Source organism: Podarcis tiliguerta (assembly GCF_965153285.1).
Source record: "Podarcis tiliguerta genome assembly, chromosome: 1".
Classification (NCBI taxonomy): Eukaryota; Metazoa; Chordata; class Lepidosauria; order Squamata; family Lacertidae; genus Podarcis; species Podarcis tiliguerta.
Genome location: NC_139534.1, coordinates 59,214,224 through 59,230,767, shown reverse-complemented (window position 1 = coordinate 59,230,767; position 16,544 = coordinate 59,214,224). Strand labels below are relative to the sequence as shown.

The 16,544-nt window shown below is 42.6% G+C and overlaps 1 protein-coding gene and 1 long non-coding RNA gene across 2 annotated transcripts in view; one reads left to right on the top strand and one right to left on the bottom strand.

The window, feature by feature from the left end:
* The first annotated feature begins 3,831 nt into the window (after nt 1–3,831).
* Nucleotides 3,832–16,544, top strand: part of LOC310671479 — a 14,893-nt gene continuing 2,180 nt past the window's right edge. Inside the window, exons 1-2 of the long non-coding RNA XR_014508030.1 lie at nt 3,832–3,890; nt 7,220–7,292. This is a non-coding gene — a long non-coding RNA (uncharacterized lncRNA). The remainder of the gene's footprint in view (nt 3,891–7,219; nt 7,293–16,544) is intronic.
* Nucleotides 11,778–16,544, bottom strand: part of CHKA (choline kinase alpha) — a 27,962-nt gene continuing 23,195 nt past the window's right edge. The window contains exons 9-12 of the mRNA XM_083427589.1: nt 16,135–16,243; nt 15,069–15,175; nt 13,897–13,978; nt 11,778–12,939 (exon numbers count right to left, since the gene is read on the bottom strand). Coding sequence (XP_083283715.1) covers nt 12,880–12,939; nt 13,897–13,978; nt 15,069–15,175; nt 16,135–16,243 — 358 coding nt within the window. The 3' untranslated portion in view covers nt 11,778–12,879. The remainder of the gene's footprint in view (nt 12,940–13,896; nt 13,979–15,068; nt 15,176–16,134; nt 16,244–16,544) is intronic.

Genomic DNA, 16,544 nt, shown 5'->3' with positions numbered 1-16,544 from the left:
TAGGAAGAAAAGGGGGAAAGAGGTGGAGGCGGGGAGATGGGTGGGGGTGGGGTCGGGTGGCCATGTATCTATTTTACTTACTATATGTAGGGTTTGGTGTCAGCATTGCTTGTGCAGGTTCTTTGCTGTTCACTTGTGTTCCTTTGGTGGTGAGAGAGGTTGGGGTTGGCCTAGGATGTGGTTGTTCATTTGTGGTTGGCTGTGGTGGTCTTTGTTTTCACGTGTGAGTGGGGTGGGTGGGTGTTTTGGATCAGGTTAGCCATACTGATTTGTATGCTGTTGGGTGGATTTTTGTCATTGACTTGTTAGGCTGTGTATGGGATAAAGGGGAGCCATACCATGGTGAAGGTGTCTTCTTCTATTTGTCCCTGTGTCGGTTTCAGTTTGTTTTTGTATTCTTGTTTTGCTTTTATTGTGTTATTACTGTTGCTGTGGCCTGCCCTCAGAGCCTTTGTTGCTGGATAGGGTGTTTTTAATAAATAAATAAATGATGATGATGATGAAGATATGTCATGTCAATCTTAATAAGCAGCACCCATTTGAGATAGAATGTCAGTGAACCTCATTTGGATTCTGAATGAGTGCAGAATATGTAACAGCCACTGACTTCTATTGCTAATACCTATCCCAGATATAATTGTTGACTTTTCAACTGGGCCCTAAAGCCTGTGTGCTTAACAACAACAACAACAACAACAACAACAACAACAGTATATTGCCCTTCATCCGAAGATCAGAAACTTAAAATGAGAACATAAAATATATCACAAAGCAAAAACAAGCACAAACTAATAGCCCTCCTCCCACAAACACATTTAAAAAGCCACAGAATGTTAATCAGCCAATACTGAATAAAATATTGTGTGTGGGGGGGGGAGATAAACCCTGCCCTGCATAACTGATCATGTGACACAGCACACACACCATTTGAATGGGAATTCCCCTCAACTGTGGGGGCCCCTCAAATATTTTAGGGGCCTTGGCCCCTAGGAGTTGGCCCCTAGGCCCCTAGTGGCTATTTGTGCACATTACAACAGTACAGTAATCTAAAAGATTACATTTTCCCATGCAGATTTGGGAGAAAGAGGAATTGGAGATTAGATTAAGTCTCCACTACCAAAGTGATGATCCACAGGATTTGAACCTCTAGTCCATTTGCCATTAGGTACCTTGTAGTCTGTTCCCTTCTCCCATTGCTTTTCAGTAACTGGAATTTGCCTTTTCTCTCTCTCTCTTTTAATTGTTTTGATTTTGTGTTAAAAAAACAACAAGCATGCAAATGAAAGTTAAAGGGCAAAATGCAAACTTGCTTGAGGTTCCTATGGCTGGTGCACTTTAGCGTTTACCCTGGGGGTGGTGAGCATTGCTAGATTGTAATGGAGGATATTAAAGGTAAAGGTAAAGGTACCCCTGCCCGTACGGGCCAGTCTTGACAGACTCTAGGGTTGTGCGCCCATCTCACTCAAAGAGGCCGGGGGCCAGCTCTGTCCGAAGACACTTCCGGGTCACGTGGCCAGCGTGACATCGCTGCTCTGGCGAGCCAGAGCCGCACACGGAAACGCCGTTTACCTTCCCGCTAGTAAGCGGTCCCTATTTATCTACTTGCACCCGAGAGTGCTTTCGAACTGCTAGGTTGGCAGGCGCTGGGACCGAACAGCGGGAGCGCACCCCGCCGCGGGGATTCGAACCGCCGACCTTTCGATCGGCAAGCCCTAGGCGCTGAGGCTTTTACCCACAGCGCCACCCGCGTCCCTTATTATGGAGGATATTACGCTACGTTAAATGCTGTGTGGAATCTCAGGAACAGATCTGCTTCCTGCTGAATGTGGAAGCTAAATGTCCTAGTGTGCCTATCAGGGATCTTTTGCTAAGCCATTCAAGAAGTTAAAAATAAACATGCAGTATTTGAATTCAGACTTTTGTGACCCTGGGGCAGGCTAAATGTGGAAGTGCAGCATAAGTGAATGAACGGTAAGGAGGTTGATCTCTGAGTTATGTGAACTCCTTGCCCTGCTGCTGCTTTGCCAGAAGCAGATAGAAAACTGAATGGCTAAGTAAAAAGAAATTGCTGTGTGACCGCTGACCCTCCATAGTAAATGTGTAAGCATTGTCAGCAAACCCCTGGTTCACTGATCTGATTGCTTTTAACATAAAGCCAACTGACACACATATATATCCCCCTTTCACAATAAAAACTGCTATAAATTTTCTGGCACTTTCCACCCGTGTGATTTTGTATCCTCTCAGACTCTTCTACTCAGGTTAGGGGTAGCCAATGTGGTGCTCATTAGATCATCTTGGAATATAACCCCCATCAGCCTCAGCTGGCAAGGCTGTTGATTGTAATGAGTTGTAGCCTAGCAATATCTCTACCCTTGCATTAGTTAATCCTTTTTATTTCTCCTATAGAATGTGGGGTGGCTCACTTTCTTGAGCTATCTGGGGCTGGCTAATTTGCAGGTCCTCTGGTGTGGTGTCTAACCTTGTTTGCTCTGATTCCTTGCATTATGCACTACACTGTGGACAGGATTATGGGGTATGTGTGTTGTGGTAAGCAATCTTCCCTGGGGCCTGGCAGAGCTGGACTTGGAAGGCTTTGGCGCCTTCCTGAACCTACAATTTAATAAAATCATTGTGGGGTGGAAATGAGAAACGGGATCTTCATACTGGATGTTAATCACTGCCGTGTGAGTGAAGTCAGTAGGTGAGGATTCTTACATCAATATACTCTTCCTGCATCATTTATTGCAGTAAATGGGTAGTTTTCTATTCATGTTTGCTTCCTAGGGGAAAGGAACTAGGAATAGAATATCAAAACCATTAACACTCCCATTATGAAACCTTTAATTCATGCCACAGCTCTGCTGGTGACTAAACTGTTAAGGTGGACTTGAGTATCCAGTGGTATATCTACAAAGAACTCTGAGGATATTAAATCCTTCTAGAGATAAATATGGTAATTCCATGATGCTGTGTAGGATGACTGCCTTCAAATAGTGGACCATTAGTAGTATGGTGTGCTGGTCTGATTGTCCCAGAACAGTGTGTTCTTGACTGAGAATCATGTATAAACCCTGGCAGTGCTTTCCATTTTGCTTCACTTTGTGCCTTCATTATAACTTGCACTGGAGTGCTGAAGGGGCAGAATTTTAACTCAATATTCAGTCCTGTTTGTTCATGTAATGGCTGTGAGATCCCTTATTATATTTGTTGTCCTCTAGTACAGCACCCTGAAGACCACTAGTGAAATCAACAGAAAGTCTTTTGGCACCTTAAAGATGGCTTGGTTGCTTCCAGACAGCCTGTTTCTTGAACATTCATCCTGATTTATTTGCAAGGAGGTTATATGACAGAGCAATTGTTGTCCCATACTTCCTAGTGCATTTTCCCTTCAGTTTCCTTTCAGCAAAAAATATCATTTTTGCTGGGAACCAGAGTTGCACCCGTGTTCCAAATCAACTTCAATTATGCAGTCTGAATTTGCTGATATGTGATTGGATCCCACCTCCAAATCACAATAGTTTGGAAACGCCCATGGGATTATATTGGCATAAGTGTTTGTGGGCTAGGGTCTACTTCATGATCAATGTGTCTTGATCATTGTCCACGAAAGCTTATGCCAATATAAATTTGGTAGAGTTTCATTTCATTTCGCTTTTAATTTGTAAACCGCCTTGCTGTATTATTATACTCAAGGTGGTTTACAAAGGTTTACAAGAAACAACAGAGATTATGCACCTTATAACAAGGATGGCCAGTGAACAGGGATTGTGGGAGTTCTAGTTCAGCAACATTTGGCAGGCCAAGAGTTCCCCACACACCTGATGCAGACCCAGTGCCCTGATGGAGATGAAAATTGCCCTCTTCTGAGCTATTGGTTCAACCATGACGTGATATATCATGCAGATTAGCTGAGGAAAAGGGCCTGTGTTTGTGTATACACAAGTGTGTGTGTGGCTGACACCATTGCTGACACTGGAAACAAACGTCAAATTCCTAAAGCACCCCCTAAGAAAAACTTCAGCCTATTTTCAAAGTGTTTGTTGTTGGGATTGTTCATTCTTTAAAGGATTCCCATGGGGAGGATACACATTGCATTTGGGCTTGCCTGGTTGGCATCATGGCAGTGGCATTTGGGTTAAACAGGTGCTGTTCTTGGAGAAATACAAATAGTGGGCTCTACAATGGGTGCCCCATGCATGTTTGCATTTCTCTTGCTGTTGCGTTCTTATCTCACAGTGAAACAAGTCTTAGGGTTGATTCACACATGCATATACAGAGCTGTGGTAAGCCATGAACAATGTGATGGCGTGAAGGCTGCACTTTTTGGGAAGCTGCATCTGAAAAAATGGTTCCATGCACTCTTTAGGTAAATTTAATTCAGTGAGAAACCAAGTTACAAATGGAAGCTGTTAATATCGCAGTGCAGGGTAGGCTGATTGTTCTCTGTTTGCTGCTAACCTCATGTCGTTTCTGAGAATTATTTCATAGAACTGGGTGTGGTTCTACACTCTTGGTGGGCTTCACTTTTGATTTACTTGTTTATGCTCGGGATGATGTCAAGAACATGGTGCGACATGTATTTCAGCTAAAAAAAACCCCAGCAGCCTGAAGAACATAAAATCCAAGCGCACTTTTCTATCGTAGCCGTTAAGGTTCCTGCCAAGTCTTGTTTCCTATGGTAACCGATTTCAAGGAATTTTCAGGCTCTTGTGTTGATGAACTTTAAACTATTTAGCTTCTCACTGACATTTGGGAGATTTCTCTCTGTGTTCGGCCTTGCGCAGAGACACTGTGCTAAAGTGCAACTAAGTGTGCTCCTTAAATCACTCTGTGAAGCCTGGCAAGGCAAATGAAGTTTATTCAGTGTGCTATTTATGGGCTATGTTGGCCAGAATTGTGACACTGGATATAATCTCTTCAGCTTCTGGGGGAATGTAAACTCTGCCAGGCCTACCCACCCACTGGCCACACGTCCTTCTCGACTCAGGCATTAATAGTATGGCCTGAAGCCTCTGTTTATTTCTTACCTTCTGTGGCACGTGCTGTTCTGGAGCTGGGACACTGGACAAAATAGATGGTTCACTGCACGTCCCGTTTTGCTTCTCACTGGAAACCAATGCAAACTTATTGCCTCTCCTTACATGGCTGACAAAGAGAGCAAAACTGTTAAGTTGTGGGTGAACATATCAAACAACACAGCAATTCTTCAAACAGCTCTGGTTTATTCACAGGCCAGAACAGAACTGAATTGAAGGGTTCAGTCAGCCTGCTTATATAGAGCTCGACTACAACGCAACTGTAACACTTTCTGTAACTATCCAATCACGGAATGTCACTTTCAATCCCTTATTTGCAAATGTGGACCTGAGTGAAAATTATCTACAGTATCCCCCTGCTGGCCCAGGGTGAGAACTTCAGTACATAACAAAAACCATTATGGGTGCAATGCTCAGGGACTCACAGTGTAGGTTGCAGGATGGCAACCTACACTATAGGAAACTGCCTGCTTTAGTTGTTTAGAGTAGGGGTTGCTAAGTCCCCGTTTGAGGGGGCTCCTCCGGCAAATTTCGCTCTTCCGGCAAATTTCTATGTCCTGCTCCCTGCTGATTTTGGCAGCAGACACAAAAATAAAATAACACAGAGCTGGGGTGGGTGCTGCCCATTGCCCTGATGGGAATGCCAAGTAGTCCCTTCCTAGTCGTTCAATTTGATAAGGAAAGATGGGGTGATAACCCACCTCTTCTGATCTGCATAGATAAGCTGTGGAGGGAGGGATCCATTCCTATGTGTATATTTTCCTGCAAGAGTGAGAGAGAGAGAGAGAGCAAATGTGAAGTGGTCACACTCGCTACTGGCACATTCTCTCTCCCCCCCCCCCCGCCATGGTTCTTTGGCCAAGAAACATTAGTCATCCCTGTATTACTGCCCTGCATGACAAGGCAGTGTGTTGAAGTACTCTTTGAACGTAGTCTTGATTCTATCTGAAAGGCAATCGTTGGTAATGGCTTTTGCTAGACTCTATCTATCCATGGCAAATCGGAACACATGGAGCATAGAGCCCCAGCTCCCTAGAGCTCTACAGAATAAAACACAAAAGAACTCATCCGGTCCTGTAATGTTGCTCTAGTCACACAGATCTGTAAAACTCATCCCTGGGCTGTAGCAACCCTGCCATGCACTGGTGGACATTCTTATACCCCACCAAGGTTTTATCTGCATTGCTTCCCAACTTGCTGTGCCCCAGGATGGGATGAAGCAGGGCAGAATTCCTTACAAGCCTTTGCTACTTGCACACAGAAATCTGCCATGGCTGTGCAAGTTCCAGCTCAGAGGAGGCAAAAGTAACAGCAAAAGACAAAAGATATAAAGAGCGAGTATGTGTTGTGCATCCCAATTTGACACCCCCCCCTTTCCACTCCTCCTTCCCACGCTCCTCGTGCTATTTATTCCCAACACTGACTTCACTTTGGCAGCAGGGCAAGTGAGAATGGATTGCATTTTGAATAGCAGGGCTAGTGTGCTGTAGCCTCAGAGCCAGGCCGTGCTGCCGCTGGGCCTTGTGACAAAGCAGTTGGCATTCTGTATAGAAAGGAAGAGCAGCGATCTGGCAAAACCTGCTGAATAAATCTTTCCTCCACCTCCTCCTCCTCCTCTCCCATCTCTGTGTCATGGGCTTCCTTGCAAACACACCTCAAAAGAACTTGCCCAAAGGGAAAGGAAAGGGTCAGGGTGGAGGGAATGATTCCCTCCACATCTTTAGTGCTGAAGTGATATTTAGAGAAGCCCAGACACATCAAACTCATTAAATATGGGGAGCTGGGTGGAGAAACTGCTGGCTATCGGCCATTTTCTGTGCTTTAAAATGGCTACCAGACTTGAGGGGAGCTACTAGGGTGGTCCATGAAACATCGCCAAACAAGAGGAAATGCACCACCCAAAAAGAGGAGAGTTATTTGCACATGCTAATTAAACATATAGATGCCAATTTAGAAACAATTTCTATAATTTCTATAGAAATGCAATACTTTTCAGTCTGCTGTCAAGTGTAACGTGAGCGGGAATTAAGACTTTTAGAAATGGTTGCATGGGGGAATTCTGGGTGAAGACAGGCAGGAAAAGCTGACTAGTTTCAGTTTTTTTGTATACTAATTTGGTAGCAGCTCATTGCTAAGTAAAGTTTGTTCCTCCTAACCCAGTCTCTGTGGTTCATTTGCAGGGCCAGCTCAAGACATTTTGGCACCCGAGGAGAATCACAAAATGGCACACGCACCCTGGCCAGGGAAGAAGGGGTGAGTGAAGAGCTAAATCGGGAACATGGGGCAGGGGATCAAATCAACCTCATCCGATGGCTGAAGTGGGAATCAAAGGCCATCATGGGGGAGGAAAGAGGGACCACTGTGGATCATGCTGGTCTTGGACTGGCTAGCTCTTCAAACAGATGGTGCCTTCATAGAAGAGGATTGTCATGCTCAATAAGATGCTCCACTCATTCATTTTCACGCTGGCTGGGTGCTGATTATAATGGCATTTGTATTTAATACTGAACAAGTCACAATTGTAGGCCACCTGGGAAGTTTTAAACTCCAGCTTCATTCTGAGCACTGGGAACCTTCAAACAGTGGTACCTCAAATTACAAACGCCTCAGGTTACAAACTCTGCTAACCTGGAAGAGCTACCTCAAGTTGAGAACTTTTGCCCCAGGATGAGACCGGAAATCGTGTGCTGGTGGCGCAGCAGTAGCAAGAGGCCCCATTAGTGAAAGCACGCCTCTAGTTAAGAACAGTTTCAGGTTAAGAATGAATCACTTTCATAACTAGAGGTACCACCGTACTTAGTAGGTACAGTGTGCTCCGAGACAGATTCGAGGAAAACTTTTAATCCATTTCATGTCCAGGAAGCTCCTGCCTGCTGACGCACTTCTTAAGTCAGGGAGTTCAGGGAGCTCAGTGTCAGCCAGCAACGTCTTGTGGTTTACAGTGGAAGGAAGGCTGTGAATTCCTGCCACAAGCAGTGAAGTCCATAGGCATTTGCTGCTTCAGAGGATGTAGGCAGAGGCAACACCAGGGAAGACAAGGACGATGGCAGGAAATAACAACTGAATAACCCTGGTCCCATAGGGACACTGCGTTTGTTTCTGGTACCAGATTTCAATGTGATTCTTTTATGATGAGACATCTTTTGTGAACAAATTTGAGAACCTCTTGGGCTTATTTAAGTGCGATAAAAGCATTATGAACATACATGCTCTGTGTGGTGGGAAGAAGTATTTCTGGCTACATGGATTAATGCAATTTTCTAGGGAACATTGAATTTAATGTGAGAACACGATTATTCTGGGGAAATATTTAGCTACAGAATTGGGTGTTAGGTAGGTGAAGAACTAAGGGTCTACCCAGCCTGCAGTATGCCTGCCAAAGCACCATGTAGGCTGGAAGACTTTAGATGCTCCTTACAGATTTGAGTGCAGGCAGAGAGGCAGTAGCAAGTGTGCTGCTAGGGGTGTATGTATAAGGATCTAAGGGTCAAAATAAAATCAAATGTGAAATGGAAAGCACTCATGTAGGGAGCACAGTACTGAGGCTTTTAAACCCTTAACATGTTTCTATATGCCTCTGCCCCAAAGTGGGGAGTGCCTGGATGTTTTCTCCTGCATGGAAAATAGCAGCTGGAGACAGGGTGGGAACTGGTTTAAATCAGGAAAATGGTGAGGAAGGTTAAACCTCACTTTCTCCAGTACTCATTCCCATTCTCCTCCTCCCCACCACACAAAATGTTTTTAAAAAATTAATAGGAAGATCCTGATGATGGCTCTCCCACGTTTGATCTACTTGCATCCCACGTTTGATCTACTTGCATCTTTGATCTAGATGGCTGCAGGAGGCAATTTACTCTCTACTAACTGCATGGGGAAGGGAATTGACCTGTCTTCAGCCAGACAAAGGTCTGTTGAGCAAGCGAAGACCTTGTGCAGGGCTTACGCCAGGGGTAGGCAACCTAAGGTCTGTGGGCCAGATGCGGCCCATCACCTTCTCAATCCGGCCCACAGACAGTCCGGGGATCAGCGTGTTTTTACATGAGTAGAATGTGTCCTTTTATTTAAAATGCATCCCTGGGTTATTTGTGGGGCATAGGAATTCATTCCCCCCCCCCAAATATAGTCTGGCCCACCACATGGTCTGAGGGACAGTGGACTGGCCCCCTGCTGAAAAAGTCTGCTGACCCCTGGCTTACACTGACACAACTTGTTAGGCGAACTCTACCCTGTTTCAACAACTACCATTATATTGATTCCTTATCTGTATTTTTGTTCAGCTAGCTGAGAAATTATTTCCCATGGTTCTTTCTTGTGATAAATCTACTGCCTCCCCAAAACAGCTCCTTGAAACATTTTGGCTTCAACAAACGTGGTATTACTTTCTCTGTTAACATGCAGAGTAATGGGAAGAGTACAACTGGGGATTTATTTTTAAGATGGTTTCAATATTCCTCATCAGTGATAGCGTAAAAAAACATTTTTATAGTTGCTGTTTCAAAGCAGCATAGCTGTAACTAGTACATTAAGGCTTCATTTTTACCAATTAAGAGATTTTTGTTGTTAGTGGTCATGAATGATTGAGATGATCACAGTATTCACATTTTGGGAAATAATCTTTAATTTAGATGACAGTTCAATTTACTTTCCCTGAGTTTCAAGGTAAATTTTCAGCAGCTGCTGTTGTGCTTCTTGTTGATTTGTAAAATTAAAGTATTGCCATACAGCAAAGAAATCCATACTTCCTGATTGCCCCTTGTCCAAATGTATTTGAAACGTTATCGTTTTTCTGCAGAAGCCACGAACCAGAATTTGGCATACTTTTGCTCTGACATCACATTTTTGGTTGCTCTCCAAAATCTTGCTACCACCAATCTGACTGCACCCAGCATGAATTCAGCCCATTCTTTCAGTAACAGATGTTCATTTTCCCCATCATAAACATTTTGTAGAGCCAATTTAGGAATAAATATTTTATTTGTTCACCTCATTTTTGCAATTTATCACACTTTTCCTCCAAGGAACTCAAAGTGGTGTGCATAGTTTTCCTCCTCCCAACCACCCTGTGAGGTCATTTAGACTGAGCAGCAGTGACTCGACTAAGGTCACCCAGACAGCTTCCTAACAGTGTAATATGTCATGTGTTGTTGCTCATCTGAGGTTGTATTTATCTAATTTTAAGGCCTGCTAAGGAACAAATGATTGCTATTATGTCCTGATATATAAAACCACAGAATTCATTTTTTTGTGTCATTTCCCCCAAACACTGAGGATAGTTTTAAAGAGATGATTTCTTGCTCAATTTATTTGTTTAAGGGCTTAAGGTAGAAAAGCCACAACTTCTATAAGGTGATGTTTTCCATTTGCTGCTTCATTTTGTGTCCAAGGCTTATCATTTATAAGGGGGGGGGGGGTTCAGATGACTTACCTTTGCTTTGCCTATTTTTTGTAGAATCCCTTTGCTTATTAACGTCTGTGTTGTTAATCTCACCAAACTAAGTAGTAGCGGTAGCAAAACTTATGCAAGTGTTGATGCAGCTAAATCCAGATGAGGCCTAGATGGCCAATCAACCTCAAGCGCCTTTTTATGTTTAAAACTCATCACCTTGTGAACTTTCTTGTTCATCAGACTTGAAAACAAATTGTGTTCCGTTCCTTTTGATTCAGGAAGAAGTCTATTATTAGAGTTTCCTCTCCCTTGCTGGGCTTGATAATTAGTACAACCACTTGCATTTGGAAACATATTCCATTCTCACTGCAGTGTTCTTATATCTACATGTGCCTGCTCTGAGTGACATATGACTCACTGTTGTTCAGGCCAAACTACTGGTGAGAGCAAACTGTATTCACTGGAACACCTGGGCCAGAGGAAGTTGCCTAGTGTGTGCAAGGAGCTGATGTAGAATGTGGCTAATATTAACCACTTTAGAGATAGTAGACTTGAGGTGGTAGCATTCTGGAGCGTATCCCTTGATTGCAGTTGCCAGGGGGTGGAAGAACAGGGGCCACATCACTAAATGCTCTCCCATCCACAAAAATGTCCAACATGTAGCAAAACTATTATAGTAAATCACAAAGGCTGCATTAAACCTTTCTATGACCTGCGAGCTTTCGACATGCAAAGCTTGTGGTTTTTTTAAAAAGAGAGCATTAAAAATATGACACCTACTTCAAGGCTTCCACTAAAGGGGCTGGTTAAGTGAATCCCACTCTGGGTTAACAAAGGAATATACAGCACAGTTCTCTCAAATACATGAATACAGTGGATGATGGAATTTTCTTACTGATCCATGCAGGTTTACTTGCATACTGTATATCGTTTTATCCTTGCAGAAAATAGAGCATGTTGCTAAAGTATATAAAACAATCCCTCCTGCAACCCAACAAGGCCAGCAATTAAGCATCTTTATTGCTGCATTTCTCCCTAACTACCAGAACCTTCTTACCATTGCATTTTATCACCTGGCTATTTCTTATTAAGAGGCATTATTATTTTAGTTCCCACCTTTTGGGTTGTATCTGGCTCGAATTCAACACAGGACTTGAGATCAACATAGCCCACCATGAGGAATCTTTCATTTCTGTGCTATTACAAGTTCACACTTAACACCATAAAAGCCTCAAGCTCACTTTCATTTGTGGCATGCTACAATATCCATATTTACCATACCTTTCATTTAGAGAATTTGGTAAAATTTAAATGACGTGTGCCGCATAGTAAGAATGAAAGAGAGCAAAAGGTTAAAGACTTTAAAAAAGTTTATTTGTACAATACATGTTAGCAGAAAGCACAAGTCAAATAAGGATGGTAAAAGATATGTTTCTAGAAGCTCTCAAAGTAACATACACTTATTGTAAAGTTCACGTATATATTTTAATGTCTTTTCTGCACAAGAAACATCCACTTATCTGATGGGGAAAGCAGCAGGGTTTTAAACAAGGAGCAGTGTGCCCCCACAAGGCACCAGCATGCCACAATTGGTCAAATGTCCCTCACTTGCTCCCCATCTCATTTGCCCCTCTCTTCCTCCCTCAAGCCAGAGAGGGGCAGGTAGAGGAATTCAAGGCACTCATCCCAGTGCTGCCTGCGCAGGGAACATCCTGTACAACAATGCAATACTGCAGGACTGTTGCTGGGCAGTGAATGCACATCCTTGGTCAGAGATGTGGAATGAGCTAATCGGACAGCAATTCGTGCGTTCCAGTTGGAGATGCAGCTGTTGTACCTTGTTCTACCGAGATATCAGAATGTGAAAGCTACCTTAGTCTGCATGGAAAGAGAAGCCAGAATGCATCCCTTTGTTGATTTTTAGCCATTATGTTTTAGTGTTAGTTCACCAGTAGTTTTCTGGAGATGAATGGCTTGACTTATCCCATAAGAACAGCCTCTGTTCAAATGGGTTTCCAGCCAAAATTCACAGTATATCAACTTCCCCTAAACAGAATTGTGGTTTTCCCATTGATGCTAGAAATGTAGAATGCATTAAGATAATCTGATAAAAATATCTTACTTAAAATAGGTACCCACAGTTAACACTGTTTACTCTTGAAGTATGGGATGGTTCACATTAAAACTCAAGGTTTCCCTCATAATACCTTCTAGATTAAAAAGCTTGATATTGCACTGTTATATTATACTTCAGCTGTCAATTCTCGTTCCAAGGACTTATGAAACTGTAAAAAAAAAGTAAACTTAGCCATTTTGTGCAGTCTTCAGCATTGCATCCGAGTAGTTGGAATTTGCAAAACCTTCATTACAACTACAGTAGCCTAAGCACAGTGGAATTTCTGCCCAGCTGCCTTCCTTATACAGTACAGAAACAGATTGTCCAGTCTTCAACCTTCACACTTTCAGCTTCCTCTTTTGGTCGAAGTAGGCATCAAATCTTGAGAGTGCATAGTCCTAAGTGACGTAAAAGTATTATCGTTGAAGGCAGAACCATTTTGTATTCTGTCCTAATGCCAGAGCAATTAAAGAATGCCAAACTATCACATTTCGCATGAAATGCCAGAAACCTGCTTTGAATGCAGCTGTCACATACGTTAAATCTTTACTGATACAATATGGATGCAAAGGATAACTACATTTACATTTCCACTCAAAGTCTTCTTACTGAATATTACAGGCATATTTTTGAAAATAAGTCAAAGAGCAATAATAAGATGGGAGAAATCAAACTGATGAGATAACTGAAGCAAGGCATCTGTAATGCCAATGGACAGCTCTTTGGGGTGTTAAGAGCAGCATCCATAAAGGCAGGGATAGTGAGCCTCTGGGTCCAGTGAATATTTTTATCTGGACAGTTAGACCTTCCCTCCCCTCCTCCTCCAGATTGTCTCTGGAGAGATGCCTGTCTCCCTTGCCAGCTCAGAAATGCAGCAAATTCAGGAGACGTTAACATTTTTCTCTCTCCACTCTGGGCTTTAAAGCTAGAGCAGGCGTTCCAAATTTGCAATTTACAGTGGGGGGAAAGCTACCACTAGAACAAATGGGAGCTCTCTCCACCAATGCAAATTACAGGGGGTAAGTATTATCTATCCAACCATCCTGAATCCATTCATGTTTATGTGCACGCATACCTGTGCCCTCCCCACTTTTGCCTCCGGCCCCCAACACATTATGCCTGAGGGAATGTGGCTCTTTTGTGGAGGAAGTTCTTGCCCCTTCGTTAAGGTCTTGTATACACTACCTACTCCAGTATTGCACCAACAAAGATCAGTCCTGGCTGGCTGGCAGTTAGACTGAATGATGTACAAACATAGGCTTGGTAGGGGATAATTATCAGGTAGAGTAATCTAGATTACATGAACATAGTAATCACACTGCTGAGCATTAAGAATTTAAAGTTTGAAGACCTACCATGTATCCAAACTCAATAGATGATATCTTTGCCTGTATAATGGACCACAGACCCCAGAAGAAATGAGATGCAAGGGCAAACCTGTCAAGAACACAATGTATTATTTTTTTAGACATTCCAGTATATAATGTAAAATTCACCCTTGCCTCTTTTAACCAAAGTGAAGTAGTCTAGGATTTGTTACATCAACCAGCATGCTCATTTCAACCATACAGAACACATAAGAAATGCAACTTCTCAAGGAGGACAACTCTGGATGTGTTCTCACTCTGCCTCCGGAGTGGTTTGTTTATTGTAGGAAACTTATGCTCTACCCTTCCAGTACATATGCACTACTCAAGGCAGCTTCTAACAGCTAAAACCACAGTCATAAAAATAAAGTAAAAGCATGAAAAACAGAAATCAGGTTCATAGAATCGTAGAATGGTAGAGTTGGAAGGGATCCTAAGGGTCATTTATTCCAACCCCCTGCAATGCAGGAATCTGCCATGCAGGTTCAGCAGAAAAGCGTTCTAAAAGTGAGGGTCCGTCCCCTCAAACTCTCATGCCCAGCAAGACAAATGCTTACCAGGACAGGGAACTTTTAACCAGTCACTGAAAAAGCAGGATGTCCAAATAGATCTCATGGGGAAAGGTACTCTAAAATCTGGGTGCACTCACTGAGAAAGCCCTCATGCCAACCAATGTTACCTCAGCCTCTCCACAGAAGGGCCTCTTAGGGCACAGGAAGGCTGGAATGAGAGAAAATGGCCCCTAAGGTATCCTAGAACCGTCATTTAGGGCTTTCAAGATCAACAACAATACTTTGAATTGCTGTTTAGAACTAAAAATGTCCCTGAGTGAATGCTTTTTGTGATTTTAACCATTGGATGCCCCCGCTGCTTCAGTTCTAGGAAATCGGAGCAGCTGTTCTCAAAGCAGGCAGTAAATGAGCTCAACCAGTCAAGACAAATGATTATGGATAATATTCCATATGGGTCCCCACTTGTCCTACTTTAAGGAGATATAGCTTCTAGATGTTCAATGCTGAAAATTAACCATTTCAGAGCACAGGCTAGATTAAACACTGCTAAGATTTCTTAAGACAGCATGTACAATTTACATTTTCACTGAAAGCAAGATTCAGCAACAGGATCACATACTGTAAATCCAGAATGAAGACAGAAGTTACCTGTTTACTTCAACCAACATTTCTTCTTCTATTTTGGACTTATCTTCGTTGCTCAGATTTTCAAACCCACTTTGAGATGCAACTAGGTAATTGGAGATGAAGTGGAGCTGAAAAGCACAGAAAGCAGTCAGAACAGTGGCTCAGTTATTTGGGCAAATAGGTATTTTCAGCTATTAAATCACTGGCACAGTTCCAAAGAAGTTTTTATACCTGCAGTCACATTTGTTTTTAGCTAAGCATTGGTCCTAGTAGAGTTTTGTATTCCAGTTTTGCTTTTAACAAATTTCCATGAGGCCAAACAAGTTGCTCAGTCTTTAAGATTGTGGGATGCTTGTCCCAGAGAGACTCACCTGGTGCCTTTGTTACATTATTTTTAGGCGCCAGGCAAAAACACACCTTTTCTCCCAGGCCTTTGGCTAAATAAACAATCTATGGCCTTTATGCTGGAGTGGCTATTGTTTTCATTTCTTACTACGTTGTGTATTTTTGGGTTATACTGTAAACCAAGCTGTGATCCTTGAGGGGTGGTGTGGAAATGTAATTACCATATTTTTTGTGTATAACACAACCCCTAATTTGGGGATCCCAAAAACATTGCCTCCAAGTCTAGATGCTCTTCAAGCAAACACTGAAATTCAGAAACTTTATTCCAGAGGACTTGAGATTTTGGGACTACTCTGGGGCAACATGAACGGCTGCTACTGAGGTCATGTTATAAAATTTTACAATGTCAAAAAATTGAGTATGACAAGTTGTAAAGTTAAAGCTGAAGATACAGCAAATTATGTTTGCCTGTCAGTGAAATGGACTTTGGCTACATAATAAGACTTCACCCTTGCATGCCCCTCAAAACCTGCTTGGGGTTGGGTGGGAGGGACCTGCAAGGAGGAGGATTGGAAGGGGAAGTCCAGTTGTATGATTAAGAAATCTGCTTGTGCAACATTGGCTTCAACACTGCCTACAATCACCCACAGACTAAGCTCTGAAATGAAATCCCTTTCACATCCAGAAATGGAATTGGAAGCCAGAAGACCTCAAAATTCAAGGTAATTGTTTTACTGCTCACCTGTTGCTTCCTTGAGGGATACTTCAGGAAGTTCGCTTTAAAGAATGGGTATTTTTCATACACATAGTCATACATCCATTCACAGAAATGATTTCCAATGTCAAACCCTCTAGAGTGAAGAATATTCAAAACATAAGGAATTTTTTAAGCTTTGCAAAAAAACCCTAAAACCCATTCTATTGCTTGTTCCCAAATTAACATTTCATGGCTACTTATTACTAGTCCACAAACAAAGAAATCCATGTCATATATATTAATAACAAGTTTCAATCAATTATCTGAGGTCAGGTTGCTCCTAGAAGCTTTTTTTTTCTTCCCCCAACTATTACACAGTAAATGTGGGTAGATGTTAAAGAATCCCACCTTCCAACCACAGGCAAAAGTGAAAACTTTGGAATGAGGCTTAGGCA